At 37.4% G+C, this 16,557-nt stretch overlaps 1 protein-coding gene across 7 annotated transcripts in view; it reads left to right on the top strand.

Annotated features, from left to right (window-relative positions):
• CLEC16A (C-type lectin domain containing 16A) overlaps positions 1-13,825 on the top strand; it is an 87,455-nt gene extending 73,630 nt beyond the window's left edge. For 2 of the 7 annotated variants that reach the window (XM_082772562.1, XM_082772564.1), the window contains 2 exons: positions 3,040-3,159; positions 7,255-13,825. In XM_082772562.1, coding sequence (XP_082628688.1) covers positions 3,040-3,159; positions 7,255-7,625 — 491 coding nt within the window. In that variant the 3' untranslated portion in view covers positions 7,626-13,825. Of the gene's footprint in view, positions 1-3,035; positions 3,243-5,971; positions 6,026-6,226; positions 6,265-7,254 lie in introns of those variants that run through there. The other 5 variants (XR_014318539.1, XM_082772567.1, XM_082772566.1 and 2 more) reach the window with 5 other exon arrangements.
• Positions 13,826-16,557: the final 2,732 nt, after the last annotated feature.

Genomic DNA, 16,557 nt, shown 5'->3' with positions numbered 1-16,557 from the left:
ACTAATAATGTAGTTGCAGCCAGTACTGAACAAGTAATGTTTTAAACAGGTAACAGCTGAGTAGCTGACAGTGCCTCTAGGTCCTTAGTGCAGACTAGAGAGGATGCCAAAATTGCCGAGGCTCTGGTGCAGGGTGTTGGGGATGGGGGACAGGGCAGTGGGATGTCTCTAACCCGTGTAGGTGCTTTGACACTTCTTGCTGCTCTTAAGTATCAAAGCAATTTATGCTGATTCTGGTCTATTCCTGAGAATTGTTTCAACATTAACTAATTTGACCAGTTTAATGCAAACTTGTAATGAATATTCTCCCTTCTGTAGTATTTATATGTAATTGTGGTCTATACTATAACCTGCTGCCAGGAGCACAAGCATGAAAGAGGGAATCTGTTTGGTTTGTCCAGACAACTGTTCTGCAGGCTTGTGCCTGAACAGAAGTATGCTGCTGAAAAATAAGTGACAGTGTCTTGATATGAGTGCTTACTGACCACTCAGCTGAGTTACTGAAATAATTGTTTGTATTTCTCTACTTCAGTGTGAAACTAGGTGACTTTTTCCCCTAACTTGCCTTATTCTGCTGTGAAGTAGTAGAGGAGGCTTGCATGAAGGTCTTTTCCAACCTAATGATTCTGTGATTCTTAATATGAAGTGACAAGACAAGAAACATTGTCACCTCCTTCAAGGAGGAAGAAGTAAGTAGCTGATTAACAGCAAGCAGTTACCAAGATTTGTTTTATGCCCCGAGGTAGCACTTGAATGCTGCTACCATCTGTCACGTAAGAGTCCCTTCTCATTTCCCATTCTATTCTAAACACGCACATGAACACAGGTATTTCCTATTCCTTCTGCCTTCCCTTCTCCCATGTTTCTTCTAGCAGCTAAACAGGTTGCTGACTGTGAAGAACATGCTAGGTTTCTCAAGAACTTCAGTGAAGAAGGCCAACTAACAAAAAAGGAGAGATGGATAATTGAATGTCGTGGAAACTACCTCAACTATCTTCCTTAAGGACAACATCTTAAACCATGACAGCTGCTTCTGCTGTAAACTTGTAATTACTGCTACTGTCCTAAGCTGCTGTCTGTTGACAGATTTAGGCTGTTCAACGTTTGATATATCTGAGATGGTACTTATAATCTTCACAGAGATCTTCCAGGGAACAAGATTTGGAGCATGGAGTGACTTTACATAAAACTGTGATAGATGAGAACAAAATAAAGACAAGTTGCATATTTGTTAGTTGAGGAAAAAAAATAATATATATAAAATATAAAATTTAGTGTGTATATATATATATATACACTAAAAATAGTATATATTGAACAATAAAAGAGCTTTTGAAAATGTATTACTGTAAAAAAAATATTTTGTGTTTTGTAAAAACATTTTCCTTGCTATCACTCTGACCTGCATCAAGCAATATCACACTGTCTTAATGCAAGAACGGAGTGTAACTGAACTAACATAGGACCACTTGGCTGAGCATGTTTCATTTGCTATAAGAGAACAATAGTTGCATCAACTGCTTTGTCACAAGTAAAATAAACTTTTATAATTCCTGAATCCTACATAGTAACTGCCACAATACCTTGTAGCACAGAAGTTTTAAAGCCTGACAGCTCCCGCGTATCTGGCAGTTAAAATTAGCCCTCTGTTCCTTAAAATAGAAAAAGGAGAAGCCATCCCTCAAAGAAAAGAGTGTCTCTAGCATGACAGAAAAAGTACTGCCAGGTTTTGCAAATGCTGCTATCCTGTTAGGTATTTTTTGTTGTATTTACAGTCTCTTTTTAATGAACACATACATTTGAAATGTTGCTGTGCCTAGGGTAAAACTGTTCTCTTGCTAGGCAGACTTTATAAGCTTCTAAGCTTAGGATACGGTCTTGCCTTGGCTGCACTTGCTGGAACCATGCACTTCTGGAAAGTACTTATTTTTATATAAGCCAAGGATTAAGATAAAGAAGCTGTTACTGTAAGTTAGCAGTCTTATATATATGTAATGTCATTCACAATTTATTTCATCACTTTTTAAGTTGCCTAAAGCTTTAAAATGCAATTGGCTTCTATACTTAAGAAAATGTTTACACAGGAGCAATGGATATTGAGGACTTGAGAAAGCATTGATCTTCTATGTCACTTAAGCCATATTTCATGCTTCTGGCAGATATTAATGGGAAATGGTCTAAAATAAGCACAAAGAGCTGTCCCCTGTTGCAGAAAATAAATTGGATACCAGTCTATAAAATAAAATACATGTATTCCAGAGAGTGCTTAAGAACAGAGAGCCTGTGAGAACAGTGCCTGTCATCTTACTGAAACCATCACAATTTCCTCTGTGATCAGTAATGTAAACGTGTTGTGAGCTGTTCTCCAATGGGAGTAATTTTCTAATTAGCTGAGGAAGTATTTATGTTTCTAGAAAGTTTCTTTCTATAAAACTTTCTACATACTAGGCATCATCATCTTAACTGCTGTTATCTTTTAAAGTGCTGCATTTGGCTTTGTTATAATCCAAGTGTAATACTTCACTTTCACATCTTAGATTGGTAGTGCTGAGCAGTCTGAAGTAGTCACCTACTCAGGAGAGCACCTCATGTAATGTATTGCCAATTGGAATCAGAAAAATACTCTATCACCAGAACGTGCAATGGAGAGGTTTTCCTAAGGTTTTTAGAGGATGTGAGTAGATCATAATGCAAATGCATACCAGTCCTGTGTCAGTGTAAGTGCTGTCAGAATTGCCAGATGTAATCCAAACTGCATTATGTACATATCTAGATAGGTAAGCAAAAATAACTTCATGTAAGCTCACTTATTCCTAAATAAATGAATGAGTTAATTCTTCCAGCTGCAAAAGTAATTCCAAAACTTAAAAAGACTCAGGTGTCAAATTATGTGCAAGATATCAGCAGTTATGAATGTGTCCTTGTCGTTTATTCTTGTTGCTACTCTAACATTTATCCTTTGTCTTCATTCCAGTTTCCCTTCCTTGTTTCATTGTTAAAACCTTGGTATGATATATTGATGTGTTTTCCTCTAGTAAGGTCTGGCAGGAAAGGACGACGGCGGGTGTTTAGTCTGTCGGAGGCTGACAGTCACGGTGGACACTGGGTTTAGGTCTTCAAGCAGCAGCTGCAACCGAAACTCACGCAATATCAAATCAGGCAGGTTCCTCCCTAAGATTTGAAAAGCCCATAACAGTTAATAGAGCATACTTGGTTTCCATGCTTGCAGCAGTGACAGCAAGGTAGGAAACTGAAGAAAAGCATCATAAATATTTGACTGTACTGGTTTTGGGGAGAATTGTGCAGCAATAATTAGCTGTTTCTGAAAGTCCTACTTACAGCTTCTCCCATATTTCTTGGCTGTCTTGCCAAAAACTGAAATTCTGCTTACTGCCAAATGATCTATCAAGCCTCCAGCTTCAAAGCAGCTATGTCTTCATCTGCACAGGGGCAGTTATGGCTGTAGTGGAATTTAGCAAGCACAGGCTTCAGAATGGATGGTTATTCAGGTAGCTGACTGGCAGCAGGAAATCTATTTATAACTCGGGTAAAATGAAGAAGTGTTCAGCATAAGACTGTCCTTGGACTGTGATGATACAAGCTAGCTTTTTTTTCTGTCATCACATTTGGGCAGATGGCTTTATGGACTGTTTAATTGTCTGCCTGAAGGAGTGGGGAGGGGAAGTAGATACAGAAAGGATGGAAATAGACCTCATACCAGATTGTCACTTACATAACCTGTGTTAACTTGAATCTAGTTTATATTTTTCACTTCCATGGCATAAGCAGTTTTTATTCTGTTAATACTACGTAAACATCCTTTCTCATTTTTAGACTTTATTTTGTGTCTTTTCCCTTAGTGTGCTGTTACTTATATTTTTGTTATCCTTTCACAGTATATTGCTGTACGGTTTAAGACATTTTTCTGTAGACTGTATTCATTCTTACCTCTTTCTTTTCTTTTCTGTCTTCTTTCCCTAATGACCATCATAACATAAGTTAATATAACAGAAGTGGAGCGATTTTCTTCTATAGTGTTACCAAGGTTATTTTTACAGGAGTGTTGGGAGGAAAAAAAAAAAAAGGTTGCTGAGCCCACCACAACCAAAGATAGCTGGTAATGTCCAGTGTCTTGCAAAACAGTGCCCTGAAAGATAGCTGGTAACGTCCAGTGTCTTGCAAAATAATGCCCTGTTTTTTAATCTTGTTTGATACTTAAACTCCATATCTGGCTTTGTTTTTTTTTGTGCCTGAGCATTCCTGCTTAAACGCATGTGAGTTGGGGAGAGGTAAATAGAAATATTTTTTCCCATATTAGATGATAACTCCTTGATATTTAAGAGTAAAGTATGTCTTAGTGATTAGTGAAAATGACATTTCTTTTTGTTCCTTCTATTCAAAGTGAAATGGAAAGTGAAATTTGAATGGAACCAAGCGTTAGGGGTCTAAGTTTTTTTGAAAGCTACGTAGTATTTTTATGTCCAGTATAGATAGAAGTTCCAAATAATGGGTAAGGAACTTAATCTCCTAGTATATTGGGTGTCTTGAAACTTTTTTGAATTAGTAGCTTGGTAACTATCCAGATTTTAGAGACAGATGTTTTTATAATAAGCCCTTCTTGAGCTTTTTTTCCAGCTAGGGCACATCTTCTTTTCAATTCTTTATCCCAGTTTCAAAGACTCAGAGAATTCAGGTCATACATAAATGTGTTTATCTATTTGGATCCTTTTCTGAATTGTCTGAGTTCAAAAGGCTTTCAAATTTTGAGCCTCAAAGGTTTCCTTATTGGTAATCATTGCTCTGAAATGATGTATTCAGTTAAGTGGGAGATGTTGTACATGAAACCTTACTACATCAAGAAGGTGCTCTTTTTTTAATACCTCTTTATTTTCCAAATTATCATTCTAAGATGCTAGATCTCTGTACTCCATTTAGTTTCCTTCATCTATAGTCTGATTATTTATTTCTTTCTGTCATTATATCCAAAAGATAGGGGAGATAACTCATCTAGTGCAAGCTTATAGCTCCAGTTTCAAGCTAAGTATACACCTGAAGTGCCCATTGATCCCTGAGAGTCTGGTCACAAAGATGCAAGTGCCACTCTCACAGTCCAGAAGGGATAGTATATTGTAAAACAGTAGCAAGAGCTGTTGACCTTGTCCAGAATATTATTTTTTTTCTCTCATTTTATATTGATACTTGCTTTCTGCCCCTACAAGGACTAAGTGGCAGTTGGCTACTCCCTGGTTGTTTTGGCAGTAACGCTGTGCTGGGTTACAGCATATCTGTCCCTGCTGCCGTTTAACGAGCAGCTCTGACAGCAACTAATGGAATATTGAAAGTAGGGGAGAGAGAGAGAGACTGCTATCAATAATAAATAAAACAGACAAAATAGCATAGAGCTCTGCTTTTGTATTTTCTATTTATAAAATACTGTAGCTGAAATACTAGATGCTCAGTTTGTTCTGCTTTTACATTTTCTGATATGTTTTTATCTTTTTTTCTGAATGCATTTTCAGACTTTTAGATATAAACTTTATCAACACCAGATTTTTTTTTTTATGTAGTCATTTTTCAAATATTTGTTTGCTTTGTTGTATTGAGAAGGGAGCCACTTTAACAGTCATTTATATCCTATGTGGAAGGATATATGATATATATGATATATATATATAATTTATATCATATATATCATATCAGAAGAACATGCATGTCTGTCAGAATTTCAATGAATGAAAGTTATGAGGAAGTCATCCTCCCAAAAGGAAGGGCTTCTCAGTGCAAGCCTTGCATCACATTCCTGTTATCAATCACCACATTTTCACTAAAACTTCTTGATAGCCCAAAAAAAACCCTGCAGTTACTTTGAATTTGTCCTTATTTTCAAAAATAACTAGTGATGTCCTTTTTGTTTAAAGAGTTTGCTTTCTTTAAAATAAATAAATAAATCTAAGTTTCCTTTTCCTTAAAGGGAGAAGCTTTAGCCACAGATTCAGCAAAAAATGAAATCAAGTGATTTTCTGAAGTGAGAATACATCTTTGTTTGGGGTTATCTTACCAGAAAGGTTAAAAAAAAAAAAAAAAAAAAAAACACACAACTGTCTCTCACTGTTATCTTACTGATATCTTACTGTTGATACCTTACTGATATCCATTCCATTCTAAGCTCTGTTTTTCTTTTCTTCTTCCTTATATTCATGTGCTTTTTTGTTTGTTTGTTTTACAGGAATAATTGGAATCATATTGAAACAGAAATATTCTAAGGTTGTCATTGTGCATTAAAAAACAATCTTAGCTTCTGTATTCACTACATTGCCTTGTAGACTTTTCTGCAGATGCCTGTACACTTGAACACATGCTGATTTTTAACAAGAGCTCTAAATGCCTTGAAGCTGGATACCTGTTAACTTGAATGGCATCTATTACTCTAGCCTGAAAAGAAAAAAAAATAAAATTGTGTGGGCATACTTGCTCATATGAGGTGGTACCCCCTGATCCTTTCTGTTTATTATCCATCTGAGCCAAATAAGCAGTTCTCTCGCTAGTTACAAGGATTTTAAGGAAAAAAAAATGGCAAAACAAGTAGCTGTTAATGTTTTTTTCACTGTATGGGAAGGGCTACCAGCATATCAGGTTTCTGTGATATGCAATGCCTTATTGCCAGTTTTCTCCATGTTGTATGCTCCATACTTATGAGCACAAAATTTCATAAAACAAAAGCCTGTGTAAAAACAGGTTTATTTTGCAGCACCTTTCAGTTACAGTATGCACATAATTCTCCTTCCTGTTGTTACATAGTTCCACTTTCTATGGCTAAGATGTCACTTCAAACTGAATGCAGAGAATGGAATGAGAGAATCACTTCCAAGTCTTTGTAAGAATAGGTCTCCTCTTGGGAAAATTAGTTACATAGGACTTCTTTTCTGTTTCTCAAGAGCTGCCTGGTATGGAGTGGTTATTTGTTTTAGTCTATACTAAATTCTGGGGAGGCTTTCTTATTCTTCTTCCCCTCTGTTTCCTTTCTCTAGGAATATTTATGATACTGCTGTATATTGCAGTATTAAAGATGTAGATTTTCTGGTTCATAACGTGAACCATTATTTATTATTGCTGGCATAATTTAAATATTGTGCTTCATAGAACAGTTTTCCACCCAAGTATTCTTAAATACTCATAAGCAAAGTACACTGGTTTAATGAGCAATGTCTATACTAAGTGGAATATTGATTGTTTCTTGGTGTTTTCTTTCAATAGATGACCCTTCAGCTCCAGAGCAGCCTCACATGACCATTCCTGGTCAGATGATGATGTCTGACGAAACTCTTCCAGCTGTCTCAAAGTCTAGCAAGAATGTTGTAAGAAACAGTGACATAGAAACAGCAAACCTGTCCCCTAGCCTGATTCCTGCACAGCAGCCCACGATATCGTTAATATCAGATGATAACACAGATGCACTAAGTGTAGAGTCACTTACACTGGTCCCACCGGTTGATCCACACAGTATTCGTACATTCACCTGCATTCCTCAGCCACCTTTGCCATCTGAAAGTGAAGTTGACATGGTAAAAGAGACAGAGGAAGAGTGGTGTGACTCAAGCCAACCTGCAGACTGTGATAAAAGGTGAATCAAATTCTTGATTGGGAGCGCAGATACTTCTTGGAGCATCAGAGGCTATGGTCTGCAAGAAGAGCCCCACAGGTGAAGCATGTGGGCAGTTTTTAGGACAAGCATCAGAAGTTTGGCATATTTAAACTGGAGAAAAAATCTTCAAATCTGGATTGGGTATCTCCACACTTATTTCTGATATACAAGAATGTGAATGTACTTCAGATCACCTACTTTATTATAAAAATAAAGCTCCAGCTGCAGTAACTAAATTAATTGTAAAAGGTCTACAGTATGATGGCAAAGTGAAGAAAATTTTTGATAGCTGGTTCAGGATGATGTACCGCTACTTTTTTGAAACTGGAGACATACCCACTGACAAGGAAAAAAATATATATATATACTATAGTACAGACATACCACTTTCATTTGATTCATGAATGTTTTTTTAATCCTGATCTCTTTCAGTTTTTGTAGGCCTGTATGATACCAGCAGGCTTGGCCCCTTTAAATGTTGTATTCATAGGTTTCCAAACTTCAATATTGTGTTTTCCACATGTAATATTTTTCAAGGTTTTATTCAAAGCAAGATACATCTCAAAAAAAAAAAAAAAAAAAAAAAAAAGCTTTAAGGTAAAACTCTGAAATTTAATGTGACAACTGCTTATGCAGATTAATGTAAGGGATTTTTGAGACTTTTCCAGTCTTTGCTTAACCAGCTACAGAGGGATGAGAAGTATTCTAAGAGATTGCCATAGCTTGTGTGTTCACTGCTGACAGTCAAATTGCTACACCTCTGAGGAGTTATGATGTCTTCTCTACTGAAGGACGACTGGAAGCAGACAGAAGCAGTTTTACTCTAAAGAGGCTAGAGTTTTTTGTTGTTGTTGGCATGTGGGTTTTTTCATATTCCTGTAGGAAGTAGGTCCCCACATCTAACCAGTAATTCCTTTGCAAGTCTGAAAATGAACAGGAATTTTTTTTCCCATCTGGGAGATTATCACTGTTAAATGAAATTACAATATAAAAGTGTTTGTGACTTTATACTTGCCTTACCAAATTTACCTTTTAGATCCTGAATCTGAGTTGACAGTAAGTAGAGGAAGATTGTGGAGTAAAGTTTGTAGCTCTATGCTGACTTTATATGGAATTTAAAGTTAATGGAGTTCAAGCTTTCTGATCAATTTCCACGTGTGTTCATTTAAGCTAGCAGTAAGATGAGCAGTGTTTCATTATTGGTCTGCACATAACACTGAATGCTCTCTGGCTCTCAAAGATTGAAGTCTACTATTTACTTTACTTTGTATTCCAGTCATCAGTGCCATCTGTTTCCTGATTGTCTTTGTGAATATTGATTTCATATCAAATAGGTGAATCTGAGGTTTTTTTACCTACTTTTCAGTCCTTCCGTATCTCTTCTTTGCTGTCAGATGGAATGCTTGAATTGATTTTAAATATTATATTTATATGAGATTGAATAATACGCAGGTATCACTTTGCTTGTTTTTCCATCTTTTCCTCTGTGTAATGATTTAATCTTTGAAAACCATGGATATAGCTATTGAAAGCCAGCATTTTTTCTTCCATTATCAGCTTTTGCATGCAGCTTTGTTCTTTTCTGGTTTTCTGTGGCTTCTGCTTCATCTCAATTGAACTAGCCACTATTCTGACCATTCCAGAATGGCTCAAACTCTAAAATGAAATCTGAGTCTTTAGCACTGTTAAGGGTGTGGGAGAATTCGGCCTTGCTGGATTAAGAGGCCACTATTAATTTTTTTTCATGTGCTTGGGGTAAGTTTTCACTGGAGGTACTGTTGTGGCTAATGTACACATACCTGAACAAGCTGAGACATCAATAGCAATTTGGGCATAAGGAACACATAAATATGTTTTATTAGCTTAACTTATTGCGGTCTAGACTTTCTCTAGCATGTTGCTGCATTGCTCTGTAGCCACAGTAATAGTCTAAAGACCATTATAAAAAATGATTCCTTGCTTAATTTGAAAGTATTTTGTTAGTTGTTAACTTTAACTCTTCACCTAGATTACAGAAAATGAAACTGTAAAGGCCTAGTTCCCTTAATTAAAATTAATTTTAGACAGAAAAGCCTTGATCTATCTTTATCTAATGTAAAATTCAGTTCTAGCAAAATGAGGAGTATGCACAAAGCAGCTTTTTAAAGGGCATGCATAATTTCACCCTTGAGTCATACTGCACAAGAAAGGGATGTAGGGAAAGAAAGCCGACTGTTTTTCATTGCCTTGGAGTGGCTTTTAAGTCCCATGACCGGTTGTCTACCAAGAGCTTCACAGGAAGCAACTGAGATGCTGTTAGTAGGAAAATATTAAGGCATATGTGTATTATACAACTTATATTCTCCATGCTGCATTAGGAGACTTAATAACGTAAAAGTTTGGAAGTTACTGAAATGTGTCATCTGACAATCTTATCTCTGCAAGTATGGTGTTATTAATCTACAGTTCCTCAAAGAGTATCATAATCTGTCTCTTATCAGAAAAACTCAAGGGCTGTTTCCTTATCCCCCTTTCACTGTAAAAAGGAAACTTAACCAACCATCAGCACCTCAGCCACAAATACAATTTCTTATCTAAACAAAAGTCAATTTGAGTCAAGGTAGCATCCTTCTTTTTAACCAAACCCAAATACCAAGTTAGAGCTGAGAACAACAGCTAAATGACTGACCATTCAGAAGGCTCACTAATTCAGCGCAATGCTGCAGAGAGAAGGGAAGGAAACAAGAATCGCTCTGAAATAAATTCACTAATGGTCCAGAGCAAAATGCTGGAATTTTGTGTGATGAATTCGTAGCGTGTTTGTAGAGGCTATGCCTTACCTTCAGCCATACTCTATCGTATAAAACAGTTCTGTTATTCCCTTTTTTTTGAGGAGATGCACCAAAGACACCAGGGCATAATAAATGTTACCGCATTATTTTGTGCGCAGTCTCATTTTATTAAATTTTACCAAGATGTTACTCGTTTAACTTGTTTAGCTATGTGTTGCTGTCACTGTGAGGTGTCTGCCTCTTGCAGGTCGCCTTTCTGTTTTTGTCATCCCATGGACAGCACTGGATGAGACTTGTGCTTTTTCCTTGCGAAGGGCACATGGGATGTCTGTTTGGCAATCTGGTAAAGAAAAGAGTGGGAAGGAAGCATTAGTGGCCAGCTCTAACGTCCGCCTTGCTAGTGAGTAATGTTTGCTGTGCAAAACTTGTGTGCAAGAATTGGCTTTTGCAGAAATTCTTTGGTACAGGAATAAACCAAACATTTATCTTCCTGCACTATTTTTTATGAGCTATGTGGATTAAGAAATTCACTAGAAATGTAGTCATATGTATACTAATACTGGAGACTGTTTCATGTGAAATTGTGAATTATACTGTAAAGACTGACCTTGTTTGTACTCTTTGCAGCTAATTCATGATAAACTAATGTTCTGAATTTTGTTCCTTAAATTAAGCTGGGTTTAAAATATAAAATTACACCTGTTAAAGTGACACCTCAGTGTTCTTTGCTTTACAACACAGCTGGAATTTTCCTTGAAGTCACTTGAAGAAAAAATGTTAATATCTTCCAGAATTGACTTACTGTCTTGAAATGCTCTTGCTAAAGTACAGGTATGTGGCATTTAAAGACCTTTATTGCTTCTCCAGAATTTAAAACTCATTACTATTCAGAGTTTAAGTCAGTGTCCTACAAGTTTAGGTCAGTCATACAGCTCTTTGCCCCCATAGCAACAGAATACAGGGGGAAATAATGTTTTCTTCTGGGGATTTGAAGTATTTTTGTTGGTAAAATTTTAAAATTGATGGTTAAAGTACTTTCCAGCAAAATCAGCAATCCTTAGGATTGAAGTTACTGAGATTTTTTTCTTATTTTGCAGTAAGATGCCAGTAGCTAGAATTGCCATGCGTGCAGCAAGAGGCCATGGCTGGTTACGATGAGCTGGTTACCACTGAGCTATAGGAGTTCAAAACCTGCCTGGCAACTGATTGTCATGCTACTGGTAGGAAATGGACTTATTTTTCCTCATGAAGTAAATGAAATGTAAAATTGTATGCTTGAAGACATGGGTAAGCTATCAGCCAACCAGGTCAAACTGTAAGTGTGAAGCCACTCCATGGCATTTAGCACTTCAGTCACAGGGTGTCTGTGCTCGTGTAACGTGTCACTCTTTTCTGCACAGGTATTGCAGGTAAATACACCATAGCCTAATGAAGTTTTGTTGATGTGTATGTCCTACTCTTCCAAGAAAAAAAATCTTGCTAAGTATTCACATGTTGTCTTCACTAAGCAGCTTGAGTTAAATGGGGAGTCGCTTTTAGAAGAGCATTGCACAGGTAGCTGTCAGCTAGGAAATTGAGTCTTTTGGTCCTACAGCTGAATCAGAGATTTGGGAAGAGACAGCCAATCGGGACATTAATGGGATCTGGGCATTTTGCCTCAAAAGTAGTATGTCTCCTTGCTAAGTTTCCTACTCATTTTCAGACAACCAAACCTTAGGCATTTCTATGTATTTTGGAAGTTCAGAGCTCTTCTGTCTGTCTTCTTGAAAGAGCCTTTGGGTACATCACTGTTTACCCATGTCTGGCTTAACTTGGTATTGTTCACCTGGCCACTGCACTTTGAGGGGTTTTCCTGCATTCACCTGCTCTGCTCTGTTGTTTCCCAATGTTTGCAGCATGAATCCCAAATGCGTACCAACCCTCACTGCCTCCTGCAAAGCAGGTGGTGATCCAGGCAGGGTGTGCAGGGTGGGGGTTTGCAGGAGGTGGGCAGGGGAAAATGCTCGGGGGGGTTCTGCTGTTCAGGGTTATTTGAGCAGCAAGAGGTATGGGAGATGCAAGTCTGAATTGAGTCTCAAACAGAAGGTTCTTTCATATGGAAAAATATTTTTATATTACATTTGTACAGAATTTTCCCTATTTTGATCTCTCCAGATTTTTAAGGGTCTGCACATTGCTTAAACTTGATTTGTTTTGCAAGATGATCTAAAATTTATTTTAGGTTTGCTAATGTCTTTAAAAATGTAAAGCTAAGTTTTGCATGTCTAATAAACGTGCACTGTGGCGGTATCTGTTTATTGTTTTGCTAACTAGAATTTGTTAATTCTTAATGAATATGAAAAACTTGTCATTGTTGTGACTGTCTCAGCCTCAATGAATGTGTGGAGTGTGTTTATTTAAAAAGGTAACTAAAAAGGGCTTAAGAAGCAAGCAACTAAGAATACTCGATGATACGAAGTTCAGGCTAGTACATAGTGTTCCCAGGATTCTTTTAAGAGCATAAGATACATAGACTTTTTCATCTTTTTTTTTCTGCTACTTTGGTTATGGGTACCCACACTAATGTAAAGCGAGCTTAAGACATAATGGCCATCTGATACTTAAGTCTCTATGAGGAGAGAGTCTGAGTTTTTGTGTGTTTAAGACTAATGGTGGCAGGAATAGTTACAATAAACATGAAGCTAATTTTGAAAAGGATTGAGAATAGCTTCAAGCTTGCCAATTCCTTAGAATTTCTAGGAGCTTTGGTTTGCTCAGTGATAGCACCAAGAATAAATGCAACAAGTTCAGGGGACCTGCTGGAAGCATTTTAAGCTTTAACTTCAGGCATCTCCATTTGTGAATGTGTGTTGATATTTTGTTGCAAACTTTTTACTTCATTTTGAATTGTTTTGCTGGTTTTGATTATTTTAAGTGCAAAGGGAAATGTATTTTTCTAGAATAAATGTATCTGGGCTTTGAATAGTACGTAAAGCATTTAATGAATATGAAGGTCTTTCCTCTTATGAAATATATTTCAAAAATGTCTGAAATGTACTTCATTAAAAAAAAAAAAAAAAAAGTCCTGAACATGTACTTACATTTAAAAGGAAAAAAGCCCAAACATGGGGTGAATTGAATTCTGAAATGTCTTTTCTACAGGCAATAAGTATTAATTATTTAATGTAAGTTATGTTAGAAATTTGGAGTAAATGTGACAATATATGATGTTAATTTAAAGAAAAAATGTAAATAAGTGGGAAGGGAGTGAAATTAGAAAGCATTCTTGTATGTCTCTGAAATCCAGATTTATATAGCTGAGTTTGTATTTGCTGGCATTAATCATATGTCATGGCTATGGAAAACCTGGGCAAGAATGAACAATTGATCTTTCTTTGTAAATGGAACTTGGCAATAAAAATGGTGTTACTGAGAACTTCCCCTTCATGTTGTGTCACTGGATTTGATGCGCATCCAATAACAGTGAAATGCCCAATTTGCAGAAGTGTACCCGTAAGAAGAATGGTGCATGTGAGTGTTAGGCATTCTAATCTTTAAGCTGAAAACTGAAATAGCCAAAGCATTTTTGCATTGTGTATGCAGGAAAGGCAGCATGTGAGGGAGAGCAGAAAAGAAGCCTGTATAGGTGATGGAAAGTAGACAAGACCAAGGGTTAAGAGTGGCTGGGCAACGTCTAAAGTGGTTGTGAACCACTTGAAAAGTGCCCCTTTGCCTGTTATGTGTGATTTCTTCCACAAATACATCCTCACACCCTCTGCCTCTTTCTCTGGTGCATGTTGCCAGTTCCATACATGGATCAAATCCAGCGGAGTTATTAGTTGGGTTCTTGTTAATTAGACTCTCCATCTATGGGAATTAATTACAGTCAATGTATGTTCCTTGTGAAATGTCATTTCTCAAACTAGGCATTGGTCCAGAAGCTTTCTTGGGAAGAAATTAAATCGTGTACCATGAAATAAGCAATGGAGGTATTGTAGACAGGAGACAATATTGCAATTTCCTGTAAGTTGCAAATATTAAACTATGGTGCATGGGGGGAAAAAGGGCTCAAATCTCCTCCTGGCAGTTGGTCTCTCTACATTGTGCCACTAGCTCTGCTTTGAGGATACCAGCATTTGGATTTGTGGCCTCCCTTCCGCTTGAAACTGTTTTGTGCTTCCTGTATCCTTCTGATACCTCAGGACTTTTGCAGCCTTTTGTCTTGTAACGCTTCCCCTGTTTCTGTACAAGATCTGTTTAGATTTGGATGTTGAGTCAGGTTCAGTATCTCGCCCTGTATTACCAGTGGTCAGAGCTGGAATGAAGAGCACAGCCCCAAGCACTTTCTTCTCCTGACTGGGGTAAAATGAACTTGACAAAACACAATGCTGCATCTGCACAATCTCATCTTGCTCCCTGTGAATATCTAAGTGCAACCAGTTCTTTAGTAGGTAAATCCACACCACTATCACTATGATAATTAATTCCAACGTAGTCCTTATAAATAAACTGAAAGCATGTCAACATACAATCTGTCTTTATCAAAGTGACTTTGTCTTTATCCAAATAGCTTTTGTCTAAGTAAAGGTGGGTTGGAGGTTGATGTCTTTGTTATTTGACTCTCAAACTGCTGGTCAATGTTTTCATATCAAAGCAAGAGTTCAATGGCATTGCATGGACCTGGCTCTTTGGGGCAGAAGAATTAGTTCCCTAACCTGTGTAAGAGCTTTAAAGCTTGTGGGTAGGCAAAAGCTGTTCAGCTCTTTATAAATATATTTTTGAATGTCGACGGGAATGCAAGCTCATGATTTGTGTGAGTACTCCCTAAAAAGGCTGTTGAATTTTAAGCTGATGTTTTTTCTCTTGCGTAAGGAAAGATGGTGGGAGTTGCAACACTGGGAGTTTACAACTCTTCCCTGGCAAAATTAGATGATTTTTTTTCAGGCAAATGTTCACACAGAGTCAGGGCAGCTGAGCTGTTGGGGAGCAGCTAGCTCAGCCTGCCTGGACAGCATTCAGTTGTGTCTGGTTTTAGTGCAAGGATTATCTGCAAATGTCTAGATACTGAAATAATGAGTGCTTTGGCTGCCAGTTCTCTAAAATTGATTTTTAGAGGTGAAATCTCAAGATTGACAAGTGCCTTATTATTCAGGCATAAGATTGAGATTTATTTTTTTTTTAAATATGTTGAAAGCTTTTGCCTGTCCTCGGAGACTTGTTCTACAAAGTTGGGTAATGTTGAGCTTGTGGGACAGAAAACACTGATCTCATCATTCCATCCTCACTATCTTGCCCCAAATAAGGGTTTATATTTCACACAGGCCACAGTTTAATTTTATTTAGCCTGTCTGGATGAGTGATCAGGACAGATGAATGTGCAGTCTCTGTTTCCTAGTAACACATCATTTTTTTTCATCTACAGTGTGCAATAAATGTTGTGATGCAGGATGGGAAAACAAGCTATTACTTTACTGCAGAAACAAATTTTGACTTTAGGTTAATTGGACAAAGACAACTTTGTGTAAATTTGCACTCATTTTTGGATCATTTATTTTAAGCAGCTTTAGGTTGCTGAGAAGCTGTCTTACAGAACTGTCTAAAACTTGAAGTTATGCTGAAAACTTACATGAAGTGGGTACTAAGGGCGGTTGTAGTGACCCAATTGTCTTGAGCAAAGTTAATGCAATTGGCACAGGAGCAAGGAATGATAATGTATTCCAGCCTCTTGCCAAAAAACTTATTAAATCAATTGTTACGAAATTCAGAGAGGAGGCGTATTTTAATATGGTTGTTAATAGCAGCATGTTTCCCAAGGCTTCCTACCTCTGCCACTATGAAATGTGCTCTTCCAAAATGGGTCACTTACTCCCTGGAAACATTTTGCTCTTCACTTCAACGATATTGCTGTTGTTGATGATTTAAATGGGCTTGTAAGCATGACTGCACTGGGGAGACTGCTATGTGAAGGTGAAGTAATGGAACAAATGTCAGCACCAAATCAAGAAGTTAACTGAAACCGGAGCTACCTGAGGGTATGTCTTAGTAGCAGCCTCCCCCCAGGCTCTCCTCAGACATCTGGATTTATTGCAGTAGCGCTTTGGGTAGGTCGACTTTGCTCTGCTCCTAAAGGGCTGGGAAGTGGCATGGTGATCTGGTGGCAGTCAC

This window comes from Aythya marila (genome assembly GCF_965140915.1).
Source record: "Aythya marila genome assembly, chromosome: 15".
NCBI classification, from domain to species: domain Eukaryota; kingdom Metazoa; phylum Chordata; class Aves; order Anseriformes; family Anatidae; genus Aythya; species Aythya marila.
Note: the sequence above shows the minus strand (reverse complement) of the source record. Positions and strands in the feature narration are given on the sequence as shown.